This window comes from Python bivittatus, unplaced genomic scaffold (assembly GCF_059951505.1).
Source record: "Python bivittatus isolate LINGU-HERP-01145 unplaced genomic scaffold, Pbiv_v1 ctg000480_np1212, whole genome shotgun sequence".
Lineage (NCBI taxonomy): Eukaryota > Metazoa > Chordata > Lepidosauria > Squamata > Pythonidae > Python > Python bivittatus.
Window position 1 is genome coordinate 78,092,528 of NW_028277075.1, and position 24,916 is coordinate 78,117,443.

A 24,916-nucleotide genomic window follows, 5' to 3' on the forward strand; every position below is an offset into this window, starting at 1 on the left:
GCTAACCTAACTTTGGGAGTCAAATGTGGGTCCCTTGGAGATGGAACCATACCATACCCTTTCTGATGGATTTAATAGGATGGGCTGATGTAATTGGGGAGAGACAGTCCTTCAAGTAACCTGGCCCCATGCCATGAAGGGCTTCAGAGGCCAAAACCAGCACCTTGAATTGGACCCAGAAGCAAACTGGCAGCCAATGCAGCTCGTGAAGCAGAGGTTTGACATGGTCTGTTCTGGGGGCGCACGTAACTGCTTGCACCACTGCATTCTGCACCAGTTGAAACTTCGGATACTCTTCAAGGGCAGCCCCATGTAGAGCGCATTACAGTAGTCCAATCTGGAGGTGACTAGGGCATGAGTGACTATGAGTAGAGCTTCCTGACTTAGGAATGGGCACAACTGGCGCACAACATGAAGCTGTGCAAAGGCCCTGCTAGTCATGACTGCCACCTGTTCTTCGAGCAAAAGTCTGTTGCCACCCCATCAGGAATCAAAGATTGCATAGTACTAGAACCAGCAGGCCCCAAAACCCAAAGCCACTCAGTCTTGCCAGGGTTCAGCTGAAGCCTGTTGTTCCCCATCCAGACCCTCACAGCCTCCAGGCACTGAGATAAGATGTCCACAGCATCGCTTAATTCACCAGGGGCAGAAATATATAGTTGGGTATCATCAGTATGCTGATGATACCTCACCCCATGGCAACGGATGAACTCACCCAGCGGCCTCATGTAGATGTTAAATAGGAGCAGAGAGAGCACCAACCCCTGCAGAACCCCACACAGTAGGGGCCGAGGGCAGGACCTCTCCTCCCCAATCACCAGTGACTGGAATCAACCCTGGAGAAAGGAGGTAAATCACCACAACACTGTGCTGCCCGCCCCTAATCCTCTGAGCCAATCCAGAAGGATACCATGGTTGATGACCATGGCCGAGAGGTCAAATAAAGCAAAGATGGATGCACAACCCCCATCCCGCCCATGCCAGAGATCATCCAAAAGCGTGACCAATGCCATTTCTATATACTTACTCCGCAGGTCTCTTTCTATAGAGTGCATATTAAGAGGGTTCACTCTAGCATTTTTTCAATCCACCACAAAAAACAATTCAGTTTCATTTTAAAATCTCCAGATATCTTTTGACTTGGCAAATGAGCCATTTATTCTCATGTTTACACAGTGGAAGTAACAAATTCTTTAAGCCTCCTTATAGTGGGGCAATTGTTCATAGATCTTTCTCCTTCTAAACCTCATCCTCCCTTCCCAAATATTCTATGTCTCCATTTAGGAATCTCTAAAAAGATGCACCATTAATAGATCCATTGACAATCTATAATTGTAATCTTTTATATTTGTGCCTGTTTTCTTTTGTGAACAATATAGAGAAACTTGATCTTCATTTTTCATTTTGATCTCCCTGCCTTCCTTTCTTTCATGGATGTTTAACTGTCTTAGTTCCTGAAGAATGGTTAGAACCTAGAAGTTTGCAAATATTTTGTATACTTCTAATTGAGTTAAGAGATTTTGTCTCAGTGTAAGATTTCAGAGGTGGAATCTTGAACTTATTATCAACAAATTCCTCTAGTAAGTAAGCCTTTAATGTTGCATATGCTACTACCTACAGCATTATAGAGTGCTGTAATGGCATCTGCAAACATGTGGTGCAACAGATAAGAATTTCATCAACATTTAGGTATACATTTACACTGAACATTTTAACTCTTACTGCTTTTTGTTTAAATTCCAACTACTCCATGATCCCATAATGACGTTGGGTGCAGTTTGCAGTATGCATAGCTGTGGCTATGTGTTTTTTTTCAGCAGTCTGTTCCATATGTAAACAGATCAGCAAATGGAGGTTTTAGAAGTGCCCACAATTGAAGATGATTAAGATTACTGCACTTTGCAATGTACCCTTCATTAGTAAGTGGATTATACTACTTCACTGATGGGACAAACACACTTTCTACGCCACTGGTGTAACAGTGCTAATAAACTTATTTTGTGAATGGACCACACCTTAGCATTTCCTTTTTATGGAGATGTTGGGGGACAATTAGAGATTTTTAATAGGCTTGTTTGAAACAATTTAAAGTGGGCCTTTATATATGTTCATTTTAAGCAGGCTCTACTTTTAACAGAGGAGGACTTTCACATTAGCAATTTATAATGTTACCCAACCATCATTGTACCAATATAAGGCCTGTCTGCATTATTTATTTAATTTTTATATTGCTGCACTCCCAATGGAATCCTGGTGTTTTAATGCATAAAACATGTAATAAACACCAAATAAGAATTACACAGCGCTATTTTAAATTACCAGTACTATACCAACAGATGTATTTCTCAACAATAAGATCTAACCTTAAAAGGGCTCCTGAACAGCTGTTTTCACTGCTTTCTTAATTTTCAGGAGGGAGGGCACCATATGGTTCTCCCATTGCAAAGCAATGCCCTCAGCTTTAGCTCTTTCGGGAAATCCAAAAGGAACAAATGATGCTGAGAGGTCCAAAAGGACCAGAAGGGGCACTGCCACATCCTCACATACTGTAAGTCATTAATAGTGCAACAAGTGCAGTTTCTGGCCCATGTCATGGTCTGAAGCCTTACTGAAAAGGATCCAAGTAATCCATTTCCTCTAAGGCCCCTTGCAGTTGGAACTCCACCATTCTCTCAGTGATCTTCCCCACAAAGGGAAGATTGGAGGCTAGATCATAGTTGTCCAATATAGCTTTGGATCCGGCATTACTAAATATGAACAACAACAACAATAATAATAATTTAATTTTAATTTATGTGCCTCCCAACTCCAAGCAACACTGTGAAATGTTGCCCAAATAACTAACAGTAGTCTTGGGATAGCTCTTATTTTTCTTACTTCTTCAACAGGGTGTCTGGGCACAATTCAGCAGGGTTTCTGGGCGCAATAAAGGAAGGAGTATCACCTTTATCATTACACTGTAATCTCAAACATGGGCTCATACTAACATATCAGCATAGTATCAGTTGGATGATGCTAGAAATCCCTAGCGGGAATAGCCTCCGAGGTGGCCTGTTTTGGTTCTTGATTTGGGTTTTCTTGGAAGCAAGTACAGTCCCTTGGTGGATTAGGCATCAATTCTGTTATGAAAAGTAAAGGAAACAATTTTGCTATTATCTGGGTATACTTATTTAAGTCCTGAAATATATTTACTTAGAGTACATGGAGATGGAATACTTGAAATTTGTGGTGATAGCAAGCCAATCATCATAGGAAAGACTTTCACATTTATCCTGGGCAGATTATTATGTATCCAAGTTATCACTCGATTATGTCAATATAATGGCAGCTGGAACACAATAATACAAAGGCCTACAAAGAAATACTTTTATCTTTTATTTATTATGGCCACTGACCAGAATTGCAAACAAAAACACATTGTAGATAAAAATAAAGTAAAAACAAAACAAGGTAAAATAAAATATTATAATTGGTGGTGGGTTTGTCAGTGGATAATCAAAGTCTGCCTAATTTTACAGGCAGTATATCAAAATTTAGCTATGTTCAAGGAGACTGAATCATACTGATCTGATAACAACCACTGTATGTAAAAAAAGATCAGAATTTCCTGGGTGTTTTACCAGGTAAGGAGTTATAAAGCAGGTCCTTGAGTCCTTATAGACGGTGCAGTGTAGCAGGATACGAGCTGTAGTTTCAACAGCTCCTTGTTCACAGAGGCACAGTCTCAGTTCATAGGGGACTTTTTTGTATTGGCCCTCCAAAACTCTTGTGGGGAAAGCGTTGAAGCTCTTTGGAATTCAGAAACAGTTATGTGGTGTAAAGTATCTCACTGCTCTGTAAAAAGGGCCTTGACTGCTCAGAAAAGCATTCTTAGGTAGAGCAGACTGGTCCTGTTAGGCTTCCAGCATTTTGATATGTTGTTTAAATGTGCTGAGTGCATTTAAAGAAATATGCCCATTGACTTTAATGAATTTACTTCAAGTAAATATAGGATTATTGCTTTAATAGTATTAGGAAACATTGTTTGGATTAGTTAATTTTGTTGGGATTGAACTGATACAATAGGGGGATTATTATTGGGGGTGAGGAATTACTGTTTCTCTAACAATGAACAAGTTTTCACTGAATAGCTTTTTTGAATTTCATCTTAATTATTTTAGACACTTCAGTAGACACTGATGCTTTAAAACCTGAATAATCCAATTTGAAGGTTCCTTTATTAAGATTTAAGTTTCTCAGCAGAATGGTAACATGCAATTTAAAGGTGCTGGTTTCAAAATATTATGGGGGCATTTAGCAAAGATTTATTTAATGTTTCCCATTTATTACATCAACTTTCAGCACTAGCTGTTTTAATATCCAGACCACTCTTCAGGGTAAGTAGCAGGGTACTTCTGAACTTCTTTTTGTGGTCTGCATCAATTTCTATGCCTGCCATCTTGGCCAGAGCCATTCCCATGTTGGGTAAAAGGAAGAACACTTGAAAGCATTATTTGAGGGTTTAATGGATGAACACCTGGCCCAGAGCCCAAGAATGACTGCGCAAGAGTTTTCAGCCGCACAAGAGAGATGTGTGTGAAATTTGAATAGCAGCAATGCGGTACTCCACTTCAGCTAACGGAAACTTCCATTGCATCTGAGCACAGAAAGATATTGATACATAGCTTCAGTGAATGAGAGCCACTGAACAGATGGTTTTTCTGTATGGTACCTTTGACTGCATATCTTCAACATAACATTTGCAATAGTGTGGCGCAAGCTGAATGACATTGTGTGCATAAGATTAGGTTGCCACGGAGTGGTAAATGCATGGATGTCCCATGCCTACTCATGTCTCTTGTACCCAGAAAACCAGTGTCTGAAGGAGCATGCTGAGTCATATCAAAAGTTTCAGTTTACCTTTTGGGGCAAAGTAAAAATTGTAACAGGCTTGTCACCTTAATATGAGATGAGCCTGAATCACCAGTGATACACCAATGCCCCTCCTCCCTTTAGTATGAGATTATAGTTTCACGGGACAGCCAAAAAATTATTCCAAGAATGATCCATTTTGTAAATGTACTCCCTGCACTAGGGCTTGGACCTGTTATACTTGTAACTGATTAAGATAGAGAAAACAAACTCTGGCCCCTCACTCAAGAGAATGGGGAGAGGACTTAATGTTGACCTGTGGTAGTGATAGATTATTGGCACAATATCAAACAGTAATACCCTTTACATTTTCAGATTCATCCTGCAGTATGGAAATCCTAGAGAACTTCAACTTTATTGCTATTATTTCAAAATGTAGAAATGCTGACAGTGGGTCTCAAAAGAGCAGAACAGCTTTCTTTCATTCCTTTAATTCAAGCTGGTATGCAAAAGTACTAGGAATGTAGTTATATATACATTATCCAATGTGTGTTCTGTGATTTTGTGCCATTCAGATCTTTCTGTTAAGCTAATTGCAGGCTCTAGATAATTGGAGTTTTTAAAAATTGTGAAAGAATACAGAGCAGGAAATTAAAAAAACAATTGAAATGGGGAAGGGAAAGGAAAGTAGAATTACTTGCATTCACTAGTTGAAAGACCTTTAGTTTCGGCATCTCCTTTCCTTCCGGAAGCTAGTGTTGGTGTGCTTCCAACTGTTAGCAACTTGGATCATGCACTACAGTTATTTGGGATCTATTTCAGAGTTTAGATGGGACAGGAGGACTTATTTGAATGCCTGACTCAGGATGTAACAAATGATCACAGCTTGAGCTTTTCATTCCTGCCTGGGGTGGAGTTTCTACCATAAAAGAAACTAATAAACCTGTCCAGCAGATGGAAATAGAGAAGTTATAAGCTTAGCAGTCTAACTAAACCAGACATGCATATTTTTGAAACAGCTGCAGATGTAGTGGTGGTCACAACAGCTGTAAAGCAGCGTGGCAGAACAGCTTTCTTATTAACTGAGGGTGGTGGAAGCTAATAAACCTGTTTAAGAACATGGCCTTATTTTGAGTAGCCATGAGAATTTTATATGGTAGCTGCAGATGTTCATATTTCAACTCTAGCAAGCTGCTTTATTTAGTCATTTTGCTGTTTAATGTTTGCTGTTACTCAAATATATGCATCTATAAAGAATTATATTTCCAGTTTAGGATCACATACTAGTAGTGGTGGTTCAGAATTTCCATGGTAGTTTTAAAAAAGTGTTATATATCCCTTTACTCTTTCATTCTTCCCCAGTGTTTCCTGCTTATATAAAATTTTAAGTCAGGTTGACCTTGGATTTGTGTTTGATACAGCAGAGAACAATTATGAGTACTAATTTATTTTTTCTGCTAAATATGATCTTTCTCATGGACTGGCTAAAGAATGTCTCCTGTGTGATTTTTTTTTCCTGGTCCTTCTCAGATTCGCTTCTTTTCTACATTTTCTTTTTATTGTAACATCACTGATATTGTCAAATAGCACACTAATTTCATTTCCTTTCTTTCAGCTGGAAGAAAGCTTTCCATCTTTTTAAGGCTTAAAAAGGCATCTTTTAAGGATTTAAGGTCTTTGGGCCTTCTATGAAACCTCTCTGATCCAAATGAAATGCAGTCCCTGATCCCTGCAGGAATTCCAGTTCCAATTGGTTAATCACAAATGATTTTTCAGAAGCAACTGGTGCTCATTGAGATATTATAGGAATGGAAACTTGGTAACGGAAAAAGGAGATTATGAAAATGATTTAAAGAGGAGATGGTCAGGCTAAAAGGCATAACTCAATGCTGGATCACATTCTATGTGTACAAATGTTTAATGTACCTTCTAGGCAGTTTAGTGATAGTCAAAGGAACCACGAGGATTAATCTGCAAAAATCTTTGTGATATTATTAAACCACGAATTACTGAGAAGTGAAGAGAAGTGGGATAGATGGACAGGGTCACAGGCTGAGGCTTTTTCCTGAAGCATTTACTCTGTTTCTGTGTGTATTAATAGGAGCATTAGGTGGTAGTTGTGTCGCTGTCCGCTGTAGCTCAGTATGAAGGATATTTAATTAGATATTTACATATCTCAATCTTTGTTTGTCTTGGACGTTTCCCTAAGGAAGCTGAAGCTTTCTTTGTGTTGGTAGAATCTCTCACTATACTACCTTGCAATGTGCAGTGTCATACACAATGACACTAGAGTCCATCAGTCTCCTTCATCTTTCCATGTTCTCTTTAACACTAGGACTGTCCTTAAATATTTTGATTTAGGGCAGAAATTCAGGATTGCTAATAGAGATGACATAGATTAAATGGGATTACTACTCATTCTTTGCTTGGTAGCTGAGATGAGAAATGCTTGAATATCAAGATATTAATTTGCAGCAGCTAAAATGGCAGGGTTCTCTAGTGATTCAGCAAAAGCATAAGAGACCTGAAACTGACATTCTCTGGAGACAGTTTTTATCTCTAGAGACCAGAGATTCACAGTTATTTTAATAACTTAAATTGTGGGAGTGCAGAATATGCACTGTCTATAGTCTGGGTAGTGATGGTGGTAGTCAAGACTGATCTCAAGAATTGTTCCCTAGGTTTGATGTAGATACAAAGTCCCATAAATGGTGAAATGCAATTGATTCAAGTTTTATGGAAGATAAAATCAGAATAAGATCACAGAAGTTGTTTGTGACATTAGAAAAGGCAGACTGAGAAAATTGAGTGAAATGGGGAACACCCTGGGTAGAGTTATTGTCTGGAAAATAAAGAATGAAAAAGTGTGATGTGGCTTCAAAGCTAATCATATTTAAACACGTTGGCTTGAAGCCATAGGGTTCAAAATCAAAGACAGACATGCAGACAGCTCTAAAGGGCAGGGTGAAACTCATATTTGACCCTTTTGTGCTTTTGTGTTGTTCTTTGAGTGGAGGAGTGGCATTTTTTTTCCTTATGGGTTTAATGTTTTAATGTAAAGGCAAACTGTTGGTTGGACTACATTCTCTTACTTCCCAAAACCCTCTCTAAAATATTCAGCTGGGTGTAACTGAGGTCAGATTGTATCAGTGAAGACATGAATATGCTTCACTCTTAACGTGTTTTTCCCCAGAAATAATTGTTTTGGCTCAGAATGGGTTAGAGAAGCACCAAAATGAGTATTACTTATAATTTGATTGATTGATTGATTGATTACACACCATCAGATCAGTGTCAACCGTTAGCGACGGGATAGATTTTTCTCCAGGACACCTGTTCTCAGCCTGGTCCTGCTTATAACTTAGATGTGTGTAACAGAAGTTACGCCTTATCCCTGTAAAATCCTTCTTTCTAATCTCCATTATGGGAAGTCTGCAACTAGTTGCACATCACAAAATGTACAAGTAGTTGATTGAAATTTTTAAATAATCCTCTTCAAAGATGAATTGAAAAAGAAAATCCCTTTTTTAATAGGTGGAGTGGAGGGAACAATGTATTTTAAAAGTGGATTTTAAACATACAGACAGTGTGGCATATGGGGATATTTAACAGATACATATATGTACATATACATGTATCCTTAACATGCACTGATTACATCAATAAACTCCATCCACCTGTGGTCCTCGAGTCAGAAAGGGTTGAACATTCTTGATATAAAATCCTGAAAAGCCATTCAAGCTTTGGAAAACTTCAGATACAAAAAAGCAAATTTGGAAGAGTATCGACAAATGGAAGAGCAGAAACTAGAGGAGGAGGAGATTCTATAATGTGTGAAGCAGCAATGCTGAGGGAAAACCATTAGGTTGTAAGTCTCAATGCTCAAAAGCAAATTTATCACATAAAGGCTTACTGAAGTATGTAAAGCCATTTCTTTGTCAAAGTTAGAATCAAAGACATGCATAGCTAAAATCCAAATCATGATATGAAGATATCTTGAACTGCATCTAAAACTTATTAAGATATTTCCTGATTTACGGGATCTTGCTAGGTAAAGTAAGTAAATCATTGTGAAACACGGGGAAATGGTTTGTTTCAATTTGCTCATTATATTGAGCTAGAATGGGGATTACAAAAACGTTACTTGTGTTTACCTCTCCAAACACACTAAGTTTTTATGTCTCCAGCAGAAATTTAGAAAATGGTGATGCAGCAATTTTGCTACAACAAGGGCATAACACATCAAGCTGAGACCATTATCCTGGACTATAAATTGAATAAACGATGAGGATTGCATGACATTGACCTAGAGGAAGGATGGGGAAGAATGAATCCATTGTTCGCCCACCAATCTGTACCTTCAGCAATGGAAAGAAAGCAAAATGAAGAAGTAGGGCATGCTGCTAAAGCTGGACTTAGTCAGGCTGAAGAGGGATTGTCAAGCTGCTGTTTCCGTGTGCTTTTGAAGGGCTTGAAAGCACTTCCTGGGGAAGGTTACAGCCAAAGGAGGTCACTGGATGCCCATTTGGATCATCCCCTTGCCAGCAGCAGTCCAGGACAATAAGAGGAACTTGCTAAGCAACCATCCGTTGGAACACACTGTTCATTGGCCTGTTTAGCAAATCCCTTCCCCACTCCCACAGTCATGCTGAAAAGATTGGATAAGGGTAGAAGATAATGTATTGGGGAAGTAGGGTTAATAATGAACCACATATCTGAAAGGCTATCCACACTCTTGGACCAGTCTCAAAATCCAGCTTTCCAGCATAGCAGTGATTAAACCACAAACACTAAAACTACCATTCCAGCCCTTGCTGCATGGCTCCTTTTCTGTTTCAAGTGTCACAGTGTTATGCACTGGTGATGTGTTCTTGACACATCTGTGCTGACTTTTAGTAAACATAGCATTGTTTTCATAGTATGGACAGTCCAATTACTTTATAATCTGTTGTAAAATTCTCTCTGAATCAATGGGATGTTAACTGGCCTAGAATTCCCCAGGACTTTTTTCCCATTTTTCAAAATGGGGACAGCCTGTTAGGATTTCTCAAAAATAATGCAGTGAGTTCTGTCATTGTCTTAGGATACAGCCTATCTGGCCTGGACATATGAACTTATTTACGGTCATTAATTATTTCTTAACCATGTTTCTGTCACAATCAAGTTGGAATTCCATTCTTTCAACCAACTCTTCAGTAATCAAGAACATTCCAGACAAAAACTGCTAAAGTTAGCTGTATAGCAGATGAGTTATATGATCAATAGACTGGGACAGCAAAGGCATTTAATTTTTCTATGAAAGCCAAAAATTGCATATGGAATCCAACTTGACAATCTACCTAGGACTTGTTTGCTTTAAAAATTCTTTAGGTACAGAAGATATAAGTGAAGTGTGTCTCTTAAATCATCACTGATGGTTTGACTTAACTCTATGAGGACTTTATTTGCCAGACATAAAACCAAACAAAACTAGAAATCTGTCTTTCCTTTCTGATGAACAGAGCATGTAAGCTACATGACAGGTCTTATCTCAGTATAAGAATTCCAGAACTTCAGTTGAGAACACGCTGTCTCAGTCTGATACCTAGTGTAGTCACCGATAGCACCACCTCTTCCTTGAGAGGTGAAGTGGCAGTGTTACTAGTGAAAAAAAATTCTACCTCACCACAAAAAATAATAGGTAATCTGTAAAAAGTGTGAAATGTATCAAACAACATTTAAATTACTATGAGTCCAAATTTGACTGACTTCTGTTGCTGTCAGATCTAAATTACTAAGAATTGCTGTGTTGACAATCAGGTTTTTTGATTTCTTGTTTCACTGTGTTTCTGTTAGGATGATACCAAATGTTCATATGTTCTAATCTTTTGGATCAGTATTTGTAACTTCAGTGGAATAAAAATCTCTCCTAAAGAGCTCTCCTAAAGAGTAGAAACAGGATTCACACATACATTAAGCCATACGGTATTAAAGTATTCATTATTGTATACAGAGTTTGCATTACAGCTGAGACATAAACTTGTTTATAAACCATAAGTGCTATATTCATATGACATGGTAAACTAAAATCAGATGAGTCACACTGCATCTTATCATTGTTGTGATAGCCTAGCCATTAGGCCTTTTCCCCATTCCCAAAAAAAATCCTGGTTTTATTATTTTATTACCTTTATTTTCTTGAATTATACTATTTCACTTTTTTGCCTTGTTATTTAGAAGCCAGTTAAGGGTTTATGCAAGGTTTTGCCATCCTTAGTAAGGAATCAAAGAAATATTATAGCAAGAAGGGGCCCTTTTGGTTGGTTTGGGGATATCTGCTTTGAAAAAATCCCTCTTATTTATACATTAAAATAAGTGTGATAATAAGTTTAGTTATAAAGAATGCAGAGCCTATTTTGTTATATTGCTTTTTTGTTTGATTTGTTTATTTAGCATTATTTATACACAATTACAAGTACTTTATTCCTTTTTAGATTTTATTATTTTTTAAAATGAGTCTTTATGAGACCATGAAGACAATCTACCCTCTTCCTTTACTCATTGGCAACCCCCCTCCCTCTTTAGCTTCATTGTGCCTTAGATGCTTCATGAAAGTTTGAGAATGATGGGTCAGGAGTAACCTTGGTCTGCTATATCTTAGGAAAAATGGATCCATAACAAACACCATTTTGTGGCGAGGCACTTAACATTTTCTGAGATATTTTTCTTTCTCTTCATAGTACAAATGGTACATTATGTTTTGTGTCTTTAGCTAAATTGTCTCTGTGGTTCAGACATGCATGGGTTTTGATTTGAAATGAATGCATTATTAAATACTTTTGTCAATTTGTACAACCAAGCATTTGAAGGGTAATGATGGGTTTGTCTCCTCAGAAACCTATTTGGCAGCAAGGAATTGTCTCCTCAGAAACAGAAGCAAACCTTTTATGATCTCCACATAAGGATGCCTCCATATGAGGACATTTCCACATGAGCATTTTTCCAACTATTGTAGTTGGCCTACTCCTCACATGAAGTTTGGCCAGAGGTCATATTCCACAAATTGATCTATAGGAGCTTTTTCTGAGGCTGGCAAACTGATAGCTTTTCTTTGTTTTAACCCATTTCTTATCTCCGGTAGATAATGAAGAACACCCTGAAGGATCTGTTGTGGAGAACTTTGTAGATGGTGCCACTGGTGTGATGATTGGAACAGGACGGCTAAAGCCCCCTGTGAAAAATGGCAAGGAATTGGCCATACTTCGTGAGAAAACAAATGAGCAGCAAAAGCTGATGGGCAAGCATCCCAAGCCTGAGATACGTCTGCCACCTCTTAGGGTGAGTTGATAAATGCTAGTGTGAAATCAATAATGATTATGAGGTAGTTTCAGTGATCTACTGGTTCCATTTAAGATACTAAACTTCTCTGAGTGGCACTGTACAAGATTTGACTGAAGGTTTTTCTAGAATTCTGTCTCAGGGAATCCGTCTCTAGTTTGGGGATGCTTGAATTAAAGGAATATGCATACATACATACATACATACATACATACATACATACATACAATTTTAATTACAATAGTAAAACCTAATACAAACTAAAAGAAAGAAAGAATAAAAAGAAAGAGTAAAAGGTGCAAAGGAAAAGGAAAAAATGTAGAAAATAGAAAGAAAAAAAGAAAAGAATATAGTAAAGAAAATATGTAAAGAAGTGACTTCCAACCTTCATCACAAGTATAAAAATTTTAGTAACTCTTTACCCCATCTTAGTTTACAACCAATGATCTCTTCATCCCGTATCTCATCTTTTATCTATAGACAAATCCATAAAGCATCGTCTTTTCAGTCCTGGTATCAGTAGAAAGTCCATTAAGGTTTCCCAGAAATAACAACACATTTTATTTTCACCTTGATCAAATAAACCAACGTTATGTTCCTTCCTTTTCCTTCTAACAATCTTAAGCTTTAGTCCATTCAAATAAGATCATAGAATTTGATTTCTTTTAATTTGTTCTTTGTCACTTCTCACAAAATTCTTCAAAGCTTTAGCAAGCCTCTTTTGTAAACCTAATATAAAAAAAATTATCCAGGTCACTCTCTTGGTTTATTATTTGTATTTCCCTTTTGATTTTTGACATATTAACTGGTTTCTTTTGTACCAATAGTAGAGGATATATGTAGCTCAGGGTTGATATTAAAGCATTCTTGGGATTAGGCTAAAAAGTAGTTTGGTTGGCAATGGCATATGAAGATGTGGTGTTAAATTGGGTGGATAAAATGGTAACCAACTTCCATGTTGTGCAATCACCCTACCTATTTCACAGAATTTTACTGGGTAGGCAGAGGATTAGGTGATTTTAGTCTTTTCTTAGGCTGTAAAGACCTGGCTGTTCCCCAAAGCATTGGGTTAGAATGGGAGTGAGCCCAGCAAAGGTGGAGTTGATGAAATGTTATGGTAATATTGTGGGAAGTGTGATGTTCCCTTGTGTGAGATTATTGTTTTACCTTTTGTTTTTGTTGGCTGTTGTGAGCCACCTAGGATTATTGTGTGCATGATAGGCTGCTATATATAAATTATTTAAATAAATTAAATAAATAAATTAGATAAAATGTTGACATTCATTTGTAGCCCACGTTTTGGCCTATTCACAAGCATGCATTAATATCACTGGTGCCACATCAAAACTAAACAGTGACTTAATAATTGTTCCCACTTTGATCATCTTTTTCTTTTAATCATATAAAATTTGTTAGTGAAGAAAAACAACATATTGCATTGTATCATTCAGCTGGTAACAACAGGAGTTTTCACTTAGGAGCATGTTAATCTTTAACGGAACTGCCACAAGAGGTTTAGGGGCAGATCAGTGAAGACAGACACATTCACATAAGTGGCAAAATGTGGATTATGGACCTCTAGAATTTATGTGGACCCACATAATGCCTACTGGTCACTGGGATTTTTGCAGAAAATGATGAATTAAGTGGATGCTGTCAGGTGGCTTAGGTGGATGCTAATCCAGCAAGGCACTTCTGTTTTTGATTATGTACTTATTCTTTTACTGTTAAAGAGATTATATATATATATATATATATATATATATATATATATATACACACACACACACACATACACACACACACACACACTGAACATTTAATACACTTTGTAGATCAGTGAAGATTCTGTCAGAAACAACAGTAGGTCTCTCAAAGTAGAGGTCAATTTGCCCTTATAATATATGGTGGCAACGGTTAAACTGGGACCAAGAGAAGACAACCAAGGGAAACTGAAAAGAGAAAGTAAAATTTAGCAAATCAGAATAGAACATTCCTTTCCACAAATTTGATTAATTTTGGCATGACTCAGAAGGATTTTGACACATAGTTGTCAATAAGGATTACAGTAGTGTAGTGTAAAGGGATTATTTCTAGTTGTAGGTTTTCTCACACAGCCTTTGATCTCTCCCTTCAGTTTCAGGTAAAATGGACACCAGCTAGCTGCTCTTTAAATCACCCCTCTTGGATGCTACACTAGCAATGCATGAGGCTTTCCCCTCTCTTACTCTGTACTTCATAGTGCCATATTTAGGCTGGTCTAATTGGCTTCACTGTTTTCTAACTGGCCCAAATCCAAGTAGAGTCTGAGTAGTTGAAGACTATTCAGGATGTTTCTTGGACAGAAACTGACAGGCTCTGAAATTGGTTTTCACAGTCTCTCCAAAGCTGTTGAGGCCTGTGTGTGTGTGTGTGTGCTAGAAACTTGGCATGTGGATGCTTTTATATTCTTGAAGCTCAGGAAGGCCTGAAGAAGGACCACTGATTGCTGATAAAAGAGGCATGTTCCAATTATATCTTATTGATGATGGTAGTGGAGTCTTTGCTATATAAAAATTTCTTGCTGCTACCTAAAGAATAAAAGAATCATGGCAAAATATCGTCAAGTGAACATGAGAGATTAGTTAGTTAGCTAGTTAGTTAGTTAATTATGCAAATTTAGATAGCCACTCAACTAACCAGTGAAGCTCTGGGTGGCGAACAGAGATAAAAGCATAATACAATTATGAAAATCCATTAAAAGAAAAAAATGAGTCAAGGCCTCTGTGAACATCTGAGTAGCAACATATTGCACATACCCGTGTCAGAGCTCCCTTAACATCCTGGCCGCAATGCTTGGGGGAAAAGCCAGGTCTTCATGGCCTTCCAGAAGGCCAGCAAGGTCAAGACCATCCATATCTCCTGGGGGAGACTGTTCTATAAGGTAGGTACCATGACAGAGAAGGCATGCTTCCTAGGACCCACTAGCTTACTCTGCATCACCAAAGGAACCCAGAGCCCACTCTGCCAGATCTGGTGGGATGGGTGGAGCCATCAAGGATAGGCAGTCCCACAAGTAATCTGGCCCCATGCCAGGTGGGTTTTTAAAGGTGACAACTGACACATTGAATTGCACCCAGAAGCCTACTGGGAGCCAATGCACCTCCTGCGGTAGCAATGTTATGTGTGAGCACTATGGTGCAGTATGATCTTAGCCACAAAGAAAGGCTGCCAGTGAAATATATCCCACAGGCCCACCTGCCTTTGTATGTCCCCAACTTTTTGATGCTTCCCCAGTTGCTTCCACAGGTAGGGGTGTGTGTGTCTCCACTAATCATAAGATGATTAAGATGATATTTCAAACTACATAGTATGGCCACTTTATGTGTGTGTGTGAGAGAGAGAGGGAGGGAGGGGCAGGCAGGCTAACTCATTTCATTTCTGGACTTTAAGAAGTCATCCTTATGCCAGTATTTTATTTATTTATAAAGTTATGTGCATGCAACCTCATCTAAAGATATTAGGTGACTTAAGTCTCTAAAACCAAGTCATATAAATAAAGCTGTAAAGCAGTAACCATATCAATCAATAAAATCACATTGCCACAAAATCCATCCAGACAGTGGCCTCCATCTTGCTCTCCCCATTCTAAACTCCATAGCAGCTTGCCTAAGAAAGGCCACTCTAATCTCAAGGGATAAGCCATTTCAGAGTGAAGGAGGCCATAACTAGGAAGGGCTATTTCCAGATTTCCACCCTCTTTAACTTCTTGGGGTTATCCACAACAGGCCAGCATGTATCAGATGGTCCTGAAGGTAGCAAGGAACCAAGCCATAATAAGCTTCATATGGGAAAAAAACCCAATACTTGAATTTGACCTGGAAGCCTGGCAGCCAATGCTGTTCCTTCAACATTGGTTTTATTTTGTTGCATTTTCTCTTACAAGTCAGCAGACTGTTGCATTTTGTAACAATTGCAGCTTCAGTTGTCTCAAGGGCAGCCATAGTAAACTGCGGTAATCCAACTGTGAGATGATAAAGGCTTTTAGCTACTACTGTCACCACCTCCTAGTGCAGGAAAGGTCACACCTGGTGCAGTAGCAAAGATAGACAAAGGTCTTCCGGCCACCACCTCCATCTGCTGCCCTAGCAGGAGTTGTGAATCCAGAAGGACACCTAGTTAGCACACTTGCTCCTTCAGGGGCATTGCTGCCCCATCCAGATCTAAAAGTCATAGAATAATGGAGTTCAGAGTTCCCAGCTCATTGCAGGATTCACAGATGACCTCTGTTTGAAGACCTCCAAAGACCTTTAAAAACATATAATGACCATGGGATGGTATGACTCTAGGTCAGCCTTCTTCATTTTGGTGTCTTCCAGATGTGTGCACTTTAACTCCAATAAGTCCCAGCCACTATATTAAGGAAGCTTACATTAAGTGAAAAGAGCTATGGTAATATACTTTTTGGACTCGTTAGGTGGATGCAGAGAGTGATCACGCTTTGAAATTATAGCTATATTATTAGATAAAATCTATAAAGTTATGTTAACCCCAGCGATCCATATGGCCCCCATCACAAGGGTGTTCTGTGAGTATTTGAAATTTTGGGTTTGCTTCCAGGTCTGGCAGCAGGGTGGTTGCTGAGCCCCAGTTAGTTTGGGGGGGGGCATTGTGTTCTCCTTTGAGGGGTGTTGGGTTATTCTGGATGTTGGTCTTTTCCTTTGGTTTTTATTGTTCATGACTTTTAATATATAAGCTGCACAGAGTTGTTTAGAGTTGAGCAGCTTCTAAACTCTAATAAAATTAAAAATGATAATACAAACCGAGCATACTCATGACAAACCTTCACTCTAGCAATCTCAGAAGCCAAAAGCAATTGTCATCTCTTTCTTTAAAAAAAAAAGCAAAACTGGAACCTTGATATGTTTTGAGCTTTTTTTTTTTTTCTTCCTGTTTTCCCTTTCTGCATTGTTGGTGCATTGCAGACACCCTGTCAACAGGAATTGGATCAGGTTTTGGAACGTATATCAACCATGCGCCTGCCAGATGAACGTGGTCCATTAGAGCACCTCTATTCCCTAAATATCCCAAATTGTGATAAACAAGGCTTTTACAATCTCAAACAGGTAAGAAGAGTACTTGATGGACTGCAGAAAACATGGTATCAGGATGAATGGGTAGTTCCACTCTGTGCAGACTCATATATAATTCAACGTAAGGAAATCCTTGGGCAATCAAGCCAAAAGACCATGCAGTGGAATATTGTTCAGTGGTTATTAATAAATAAACAATTATTTTATATAGAAAGAATACATTATAAACATTCGAAGGGAAATCACAGTGGAGAGAGTGCTTTCCCACTCATATTGTTTTCCACATCCCCAATGGGCGTAAAATGCCTGCTTTGCTTTAAATGTTTTAATTTTATGCCCATTGGGGTTGTGATAAACTATCCCTGGAGCATGGGAAAGATATTTTGCAGCTTTTATGTAATTGGTGAGTTGCCCAGATGTGAGTCTATCTGTTTTCTCTCTCTCTATGTCCCTGCTGTGAGTCATGTTTTCATTGTCTTTAAGACAATTTTGTATCAAAAACATTAAGAACAAGAAGCAAACTTTAAAAAACAGTGGAATTAATTGCATTTTAAATAATGGCAAAATTGTGTAGAGCACAAAATTATTGATAGTCCATTGTACCATCTCTGACCATCTCCATGTTTGCCTGGGCTTCTTGGTATTGGGAATCCCACAATATATAGACTTTTCATTCTGCTGTTTTCTTAAAGCATCCCTCTTCTGATTTCCCATCAATTTTGGAATCCTTTTTCCCATCCCCTTCATCCCCCTTGTGCTCTGGAATCTGAAATAGCTAAGGGTCATGGCATGGTAGGCATATTTGATTTGAACAGATTTGTTCTTCGGTTAGACAATTCACCACATAGATGACCTCTTGCTTGATCTCTATAACCAGAGGGAAAAGAGCTATATCATGTCTAATGTTCACTTTTCCCATGGAATTATTAGGAATATTGATACATCAAAAACAGTGAGTTTATAAGGGAAAATTTGTTCTAGTCAGCAGACAGGAACCACGTCTTCATTTTAGCTGCTGACATGAACTATATTTTTGGAGGCTATTCAGAAATATACACCCTGATTTTTAGAAAATGTTCTTAAGAACACTAGGGAGATCATCAGCTATTTGTCAGAAGGTCCCTGGGCTCTTGAATTTGAATGCCGAGCAAGAGGCCTTACTCCTGACAAAATGGAGCTTCTAGATTAAGCCCTAGAGCAGGGGTCCTCAGACTTTTTAAACAGGGGGCCAGTTCACAGTCCCTCAGAATGTTGGGGGGCCGGACTATAATTTGAGGAGAGGAGGAGAGCTGCCGGACCTGGCATACCTGTCATATAGAATAGTCCAGCTCTGCGATCTCCCTCCTCGTGCATCACCTGCAGCTCCTGACACAGCCTCGACACTTCCGCTTCTGAGAGACAGCAGCGGCGGCCAATCAGGCGGGCGGGCTGGATAAACAACCCTGGCCAGCCGTATCCAGCTTGCGGGCCGTAGTTTGAGAACCCCTGCCCTAGAGGAATAAAGGATGGAGTGCATGTTCACAAACAACCCAGCAACAAAGTTTCATGGCAGGATCACAGAGCCAGAAGCTTTTTCTCCTCCTCTTTTCAGCTATTCCTAGGTGAGCACGCTTGCCATTTTCTAAAGATGCATCCGTAATCGATACAGTTTTTCCCTTCTAAAACCAGCTGGCATCATGTTCTATTTTTAGAGCCTCCTGTTGGATATGTGGGGTGTGAACATCAGTGTAGGGTGTGGTTGCTTTGATGCAACTTTCCCCTTTGTGAGACAAAGGAAGCAATCCCAATGCCTTCAAGGGTCTAGTTATCTTGGAAGGCTCACACCACACGGTTGAGGCCAGTACCCCTTCAATTGATTACCCCTGGAGGGAGTTAGTCCACTTAACACACCATTTTTATGTACTCATTTTTATCAGATCAGATTACAGGCAGATACATGTGGAGTTGGGACTCTCTTCCCTTGATACCACAAAATAAAATAAGAATTGCCGGGGATTTAGAATCTCTTCTATTGGAATCATAATTGAGTTAGAAATACAGAAAAGCGCAGACTGTATGGGCAAGGAGAGGAATTATGTGGCTGGTTGCTTTGCTCATTTGATTCCCATTGTACATTTTTCTCATTCAGGAGATGAGATTAATATTGGATCTAGATTCAAATAAACTCTATTTGCAATAAACCCACTAAGAGTAATTTGAACTAACTTTTGATGGTTCATTCCTCCAATTGTTAAACATGAATGTCAGTGGTGTACCTACAGTGTTCTGCTAACTAATCCAAGCAAAAATGCCCCTTTTTTGCATTATTTGCACTGGGAGGCTCTAACTATTTACTTATGGATTAAGTAATCAACTCTGCACTATGGAATTTCTTGATGTTCTCAAACTGGGTATACTAATGACATAATTGTGTGATATTAGATTGTTCTAACCGATGCATGGCAGAGGATGAAAATAAAGATTATTACTGAAATATACACTGAAATACACTAAAAATAATTTGAACAAACTTGATGATTCATTCTTCTCATTCACATATTGTGTGAAGCCATGGTTTATTGAATTGACTGCAATTATACTACACGTTAAGCCATAAAACATATTTTACAAACCACAATGCTCGGTTCACACAATAAACTAAGCCATAGTCCAAGAAGCTATGTTATGGCTTGGTGCACAATATGGATTTAATGGGTGACTTTAACGGGCCTAAAACATCACTGTCCCCTCCTCCCCCAAAACATCTGCCTTCTACTTTCCCATTGCTCACTGGGGAACTGCTTTTATAGTTGCTTTGTATAAGCTTAAACATGACCCATGGTGAAATCTGTTGAGTGTTGTAAAATCCTGTGGGAGTTCACAGTTCTCACTGCAAGTGAAATCTACTATTCCAATTTTATTTCTCACTGCAAAACATGACATTCTTGTTCATATGCTGTTTCTATACAGTTTAAACCAAATATGAGAAAGTCCTTTCTGATACGTAGTCTCTAACTATGATAGAACTAGAATTTCTTCACAATCTCTTCCTTAATTACATGTAATAGATTTTATGCTATGTAGTTTAAAAACTAAATGTTACCTAATTTGTAAACTTGGCATGCTGATGCTTCATTGTTAATCTCAGACATTATAACTGCAAGCAGTCATTTTGTCCTCCAAAGCTTGTAATAAGCCAGCTTTGTCAAACCTGATGCTTTAATCTATAAAATTAATGGCTTGCTATAGCTTTCACTATTCACCAGATACTATGATTGAATAATAAATCCTGGTGACTTTGGAAGACTGAGCAATCGTTTGCCATGACCTGTTATCTATAGACGAGTCTATTTAGCCAACTGAATTTTCAATTCTTCTGCTTCTCCTAACTTTTAGTGCAAAATGTCAGTGAATGGCCAGCGAGGAGAATGTTGGTGTGTTAATCCCAACACTGGAAAAACCATCCCAGGGTCACCTACCATCCGCGGAGATCCTGAATGCCACCTCTTCTATTCTGGCCATGAGCAGGAAGACAGGGGAACACCAGCCCTTCACGTGCAATAGATGGACACATTCCTATTTTCTGTCAAGTGGCTTGGCCTATACTCAGTGCTGGATTTTACATGGGTTTTAATGCATCTTGATTTTCTCCTTCATGTTGATGTTCCAGCAAATCCCCAGGAGTTTTTTGGGGGTGGGGGGGTTCTGGGCTATACATATCTCTCAGTTGCTTGCACCATTGGGAAAAATATAACAAAGGTGGTAGATAGATTGGGTTTGGTATCTCAGGCTTTCTCTTGCCCCACCCCTAACTCTACCCAAACTCTTCTAAATCATTTTCACTCTTACCAGAAGCAGCAAAGAAACAGAGGTCAGAGCAAAGAGTTAACCTGATCTCTTCACCCAAAGGTGATCCTGCTCCCACCAGGCTGGATGAGATAATCCTTGCCCTAATTCTTTCTCACCACCTATGCCAAAGACCAAAGATTGTAAATACTACATTGTGCCTGCTACACAGAGCCCTGCAGTCTGTCCATGTTGGTCCCATTTGATTATTAGGTGGGTTGTAACTAAAGGATTAAAGAGAATATTTGCTTAAGGATCAATATTTCTTGGAAGGCATGGACAGCAAGGAGCTACACCATGCCACCATGTTGCCCTACCGGGCACTGCGCTTAATACAAGGTTTACAAAAGTGCAAAGCCCTGCTACCACCCCACAAACCATTAAATGCTTCAAGTCATCAATGTGCAGCCTCATTCAATGCCATGAATTATTATTCAATGTCCTGCTGTCTCTTAGATAAGACTTCACAACCCTAAGAAGCAAAAACCCATTTAAAACCCATGAGTAGACCAATCTTTCTCCCTCCCCCATGTGACATAGGTCCAAAATGAGCAGCGCCTATGTCTCTGTAAGTAAATGACACTAAATATAGTGCTTTGTAAACCCCGAAATGTGGACAGATTATACGTACATGTTCATTCATATGCATACAAACCTGTATAGAATAATCATATCTGGGAGCTAGGAGAGAGAATGGTGTTGAACTTTCAGTTCCCAATAATGGATTTTTTTCTGATAACCATTTCACACTCTTGAGTTTGATTTTGCTTCTGTGTGGACCATGCAGATGTTGAAAAAATGAGAAGCAGTTGCATGTACTATGTCTTCTTGTATTATATATGCCAATTTATATTTACTGGGCAGTTGCTATTAGTGTAATTGTTGAAGATTGGGGGATTTTGTGTGTGTTTATTTTTTTTTAAATGCCATATGTATATTGGAAGGCAAAAAAGAAACATTTCCATCTTTTTTCTGTAAGAATGCAGCAGAAAGATGACAGCAGAAAGACAACTGGGCTTGTCTCTGGTTGAGATAGTAGAGGTCAGCCTGCCACTTCCCTGCCTCCTTTTCATACACAGAGCTGTTGTGACTCTGTCATAGTTGATACCTTGAAAGAATCCCCTTCCTTTTCTATCTGCCAAAACAATGGCAGCGCTGCAGTTCAACTGCAGTATGGCAGTTCGTAGTTTGAAGTATATAGTCATATTTCTTCTCCATTTCCACAATCTCTGGTGAAAAGGAGGGGGACAATTGTGAATCACTGAGAACGTCATCACCTCAGGCCCAAATGCAGGTACGTATACACACCTGCTCCAAGAGAGAATATAAGAATTAATGTTTCATGTTGCAAGACAGAGACTGGTAGAGGGAAAGGGGTTGAAATTTAAATATTAGGACAAGACAAGGAAATAATTTTCTAGAGCAAGCTGTAGATGCTGGGATATTCCCAGTAGGAAAGCAGATACATGCTAAAGAATTTATATGCTTTTGGGGACAAAAGATTCTGTGAAAAAAAGGTGATGCTGTAAGTGAATGTGATGGAGTAAATCTCAAGTTGCACTGGAGACGTTCTCCCAGCAGGCACACTATATGGTACCGAGAATAACACCATTGTGACAAAAGATGGTACCTTCTTATTCATCACAGTGAATGAGAACCATTATTCTCCATCAGGCGACCTTGGTCATTTGTGACTTGTTAAACATTTATGCTTGGCATATTCCAAACCCAAATTCATCAAACAAAAATGTTCATTTTTATTTACTTTCCACTTCCAATCTACTTAGCAATTTAGAAGCTAGTATCGGTGCCTTAAAGAGGAACATCACCTACCCCTTAAGTTTATACATTTAACTGTAGATTCTTCTTCAGGAACAAACCTAGAACTATGGTGATGATAAAAACACTGAGAAATCAAAACACCTCATGTTCTGGGAATATAAATCAACATTGCTGTTTTGTTTTATTTTTCCTGTGGGAGGCATCCAGTTTTCATACTGCAACATTTAGTAATTGAAAAAAATAATAATAATTGGTGCTATCCATTTTCTATTGATACCCATCAAATAAGAATTCAAATACTTTCCATGTAAACCTTGCCATTGAAAGCTGATGCTTACAATGTACTCCTGTTTAGAAATCACAATGCTTTGTTTTCTTTATTTTGTTTGATTGCTAAACTCTGAGAAATTTGAAATAAATTAAATGGGATGCCAGACAAAGCGTGTTGTGATGTTCTGGTTATTTGTAACATTTTATTTATTTTATGTTTCAAATTTAGATACTGCCCATCTCACAAAAAGTGACTCTGGGCGGGTCACAATAAAACAGCAATAAATATTAAAATACAATAAATACAGTAAAAATTCAGTAAAAATAGAATAAAACCAAACACACATGCGTAACTGAATGCAGCCATCCAAGTCATTTTCTACAGCCCACAATACTTGTCAGCCAGAGCAGTTTATGAGCTGATACAGTCCAGGTTGTACAAACCAGTTGTTGAACTTTGTCTAGAAAAGCAGAGGATGGGACAAAGCCAGAACTCTTCCTCTCACACAGACGTATGGACACCTGTTTCCACAGTTACCCATGGTTCCTTCCCTTTCTTAATCTTAAAGCACAAATTGATTTACATCTGATTGTCATTTTTTGCACTGAGAGAGTTTCTGCATCATCTGGCCATAGCAACTTAATCTGTCTGTTGGCATCACCCCACAGCACATGAGAGTCTTTGAGCAAAGTAAGTTGGATTGAGCCCCAAGTGCTCAAACACTCCTGAACTCTCTCAGTCCTGCCCACTTCTGATACCTCTTCCACAGCGCCCTGAGGAACTAGCACTAAAGGCAGCTTAGCTCAGAAAGCACTCCATTATTCCTTGGAATACTGTGCATTCTTATTTAACAGATTTATATCCTGCCACCAGGGCTGGCTTTTGACATTTTAACCCCCTAGGCAAAGTCATATTCTGCTTCCCCCTATGATTACTGTATATTTAACCTTCAAGTGGGGGTGCTGATGCACAGAGTGCACCGTTACTGCTTTTCCAAGTATAGCTTTGATAAGCTGATAGTCACACGACTCTTTCACTCAGTACTGTACCTTCTTATCAGCCCTTTGTCTTGCTTCAGTAATATTATCAGCTTCCTGAGGTCCTTAGCTGTAATAATCATTTCTTTCTTGTGACTTGCAACATCTGGTTAGAGTGCTGTTCACTACCACTTGACCAACTTTGTGGGTGATTTTGAAAAGCATAGGAAGATTATCAGATTTTATACTCATATTGTGTACTTCAGAAGTCTTTTCAATTGTGGTGCCCTCTAAAATTTGGTGCCCTAGAAGACTGCCTAGGTTGCCTAGGCCCAGAACTGGCCCTGCCTGCCATAATCAAAACAGACTCCCAGTAGCTCACGATTACAGATTATAATCATAACAAAAAATATATTAAACCCAAAACAATACCTGGCATCAGACCCCAAAAGCCCTCCAGAAAAGCTGTTTTTAGCTTTTTCCAGAAATCAGATAACGTTGGAGACAAACCAACCTCTAATGGGATGCCCCATCACACACACAAACACACAAATAATTCTTCTAGGCTTTGGCCCCCATCTCCCAAAAATGGGGAATAACTACCTACTTCTGCCATTGACCAAAGTGGTTGGGCTGACTCTAGCGAAGAGTTGCGTTCCTGTAGGCAACTTAGTGCCATACCATAAAAGGCTTTATGTTAAAACCAGCCCTTTAAATTGCACCTGGAAGCTAACTGGAAGTCCGTACTGGGCCTACAAAGGAGCATGGTATGTGTCCACTAGCAAGCACCCATGAGTATCCAAGCCACTGTATTTTGCATC

General features: G+C 38.9%; 1 protein-coding gene across 1 annotated transcript in view; it reads left to right on the plus strand.

The window, feature by feature from the left end:
- The window catches only part of IGFBP2 (insulin like growth factor binding protein 2), a 61,248-nt gene extending 37,945 nt beyond the window's left edge, over window positions 1–23,303 (plus strand). The window contains exons 2-4 of the mRNA XM_007420163.4: window positions 11,972–12,168; window positions 17,133–17,273; window positions 20,616–23,303. Of these exons, the coding sequence (XP_007420225.1) occupies window positions 11,972–12,168; window positions 17,133–17,273; window positions 20,616–20,783 (506 nt within the window). The 3' untranslated portion in view covers window positions 20,784–23,303. The remainder of the gene's footprint in view (window positions 1–11,971; window positions 12,169–17,132; window positions 17,274–20,615) is intronic.
- Window positions 23,304–24,916: the final 1,613 nt, after the last annotated feature.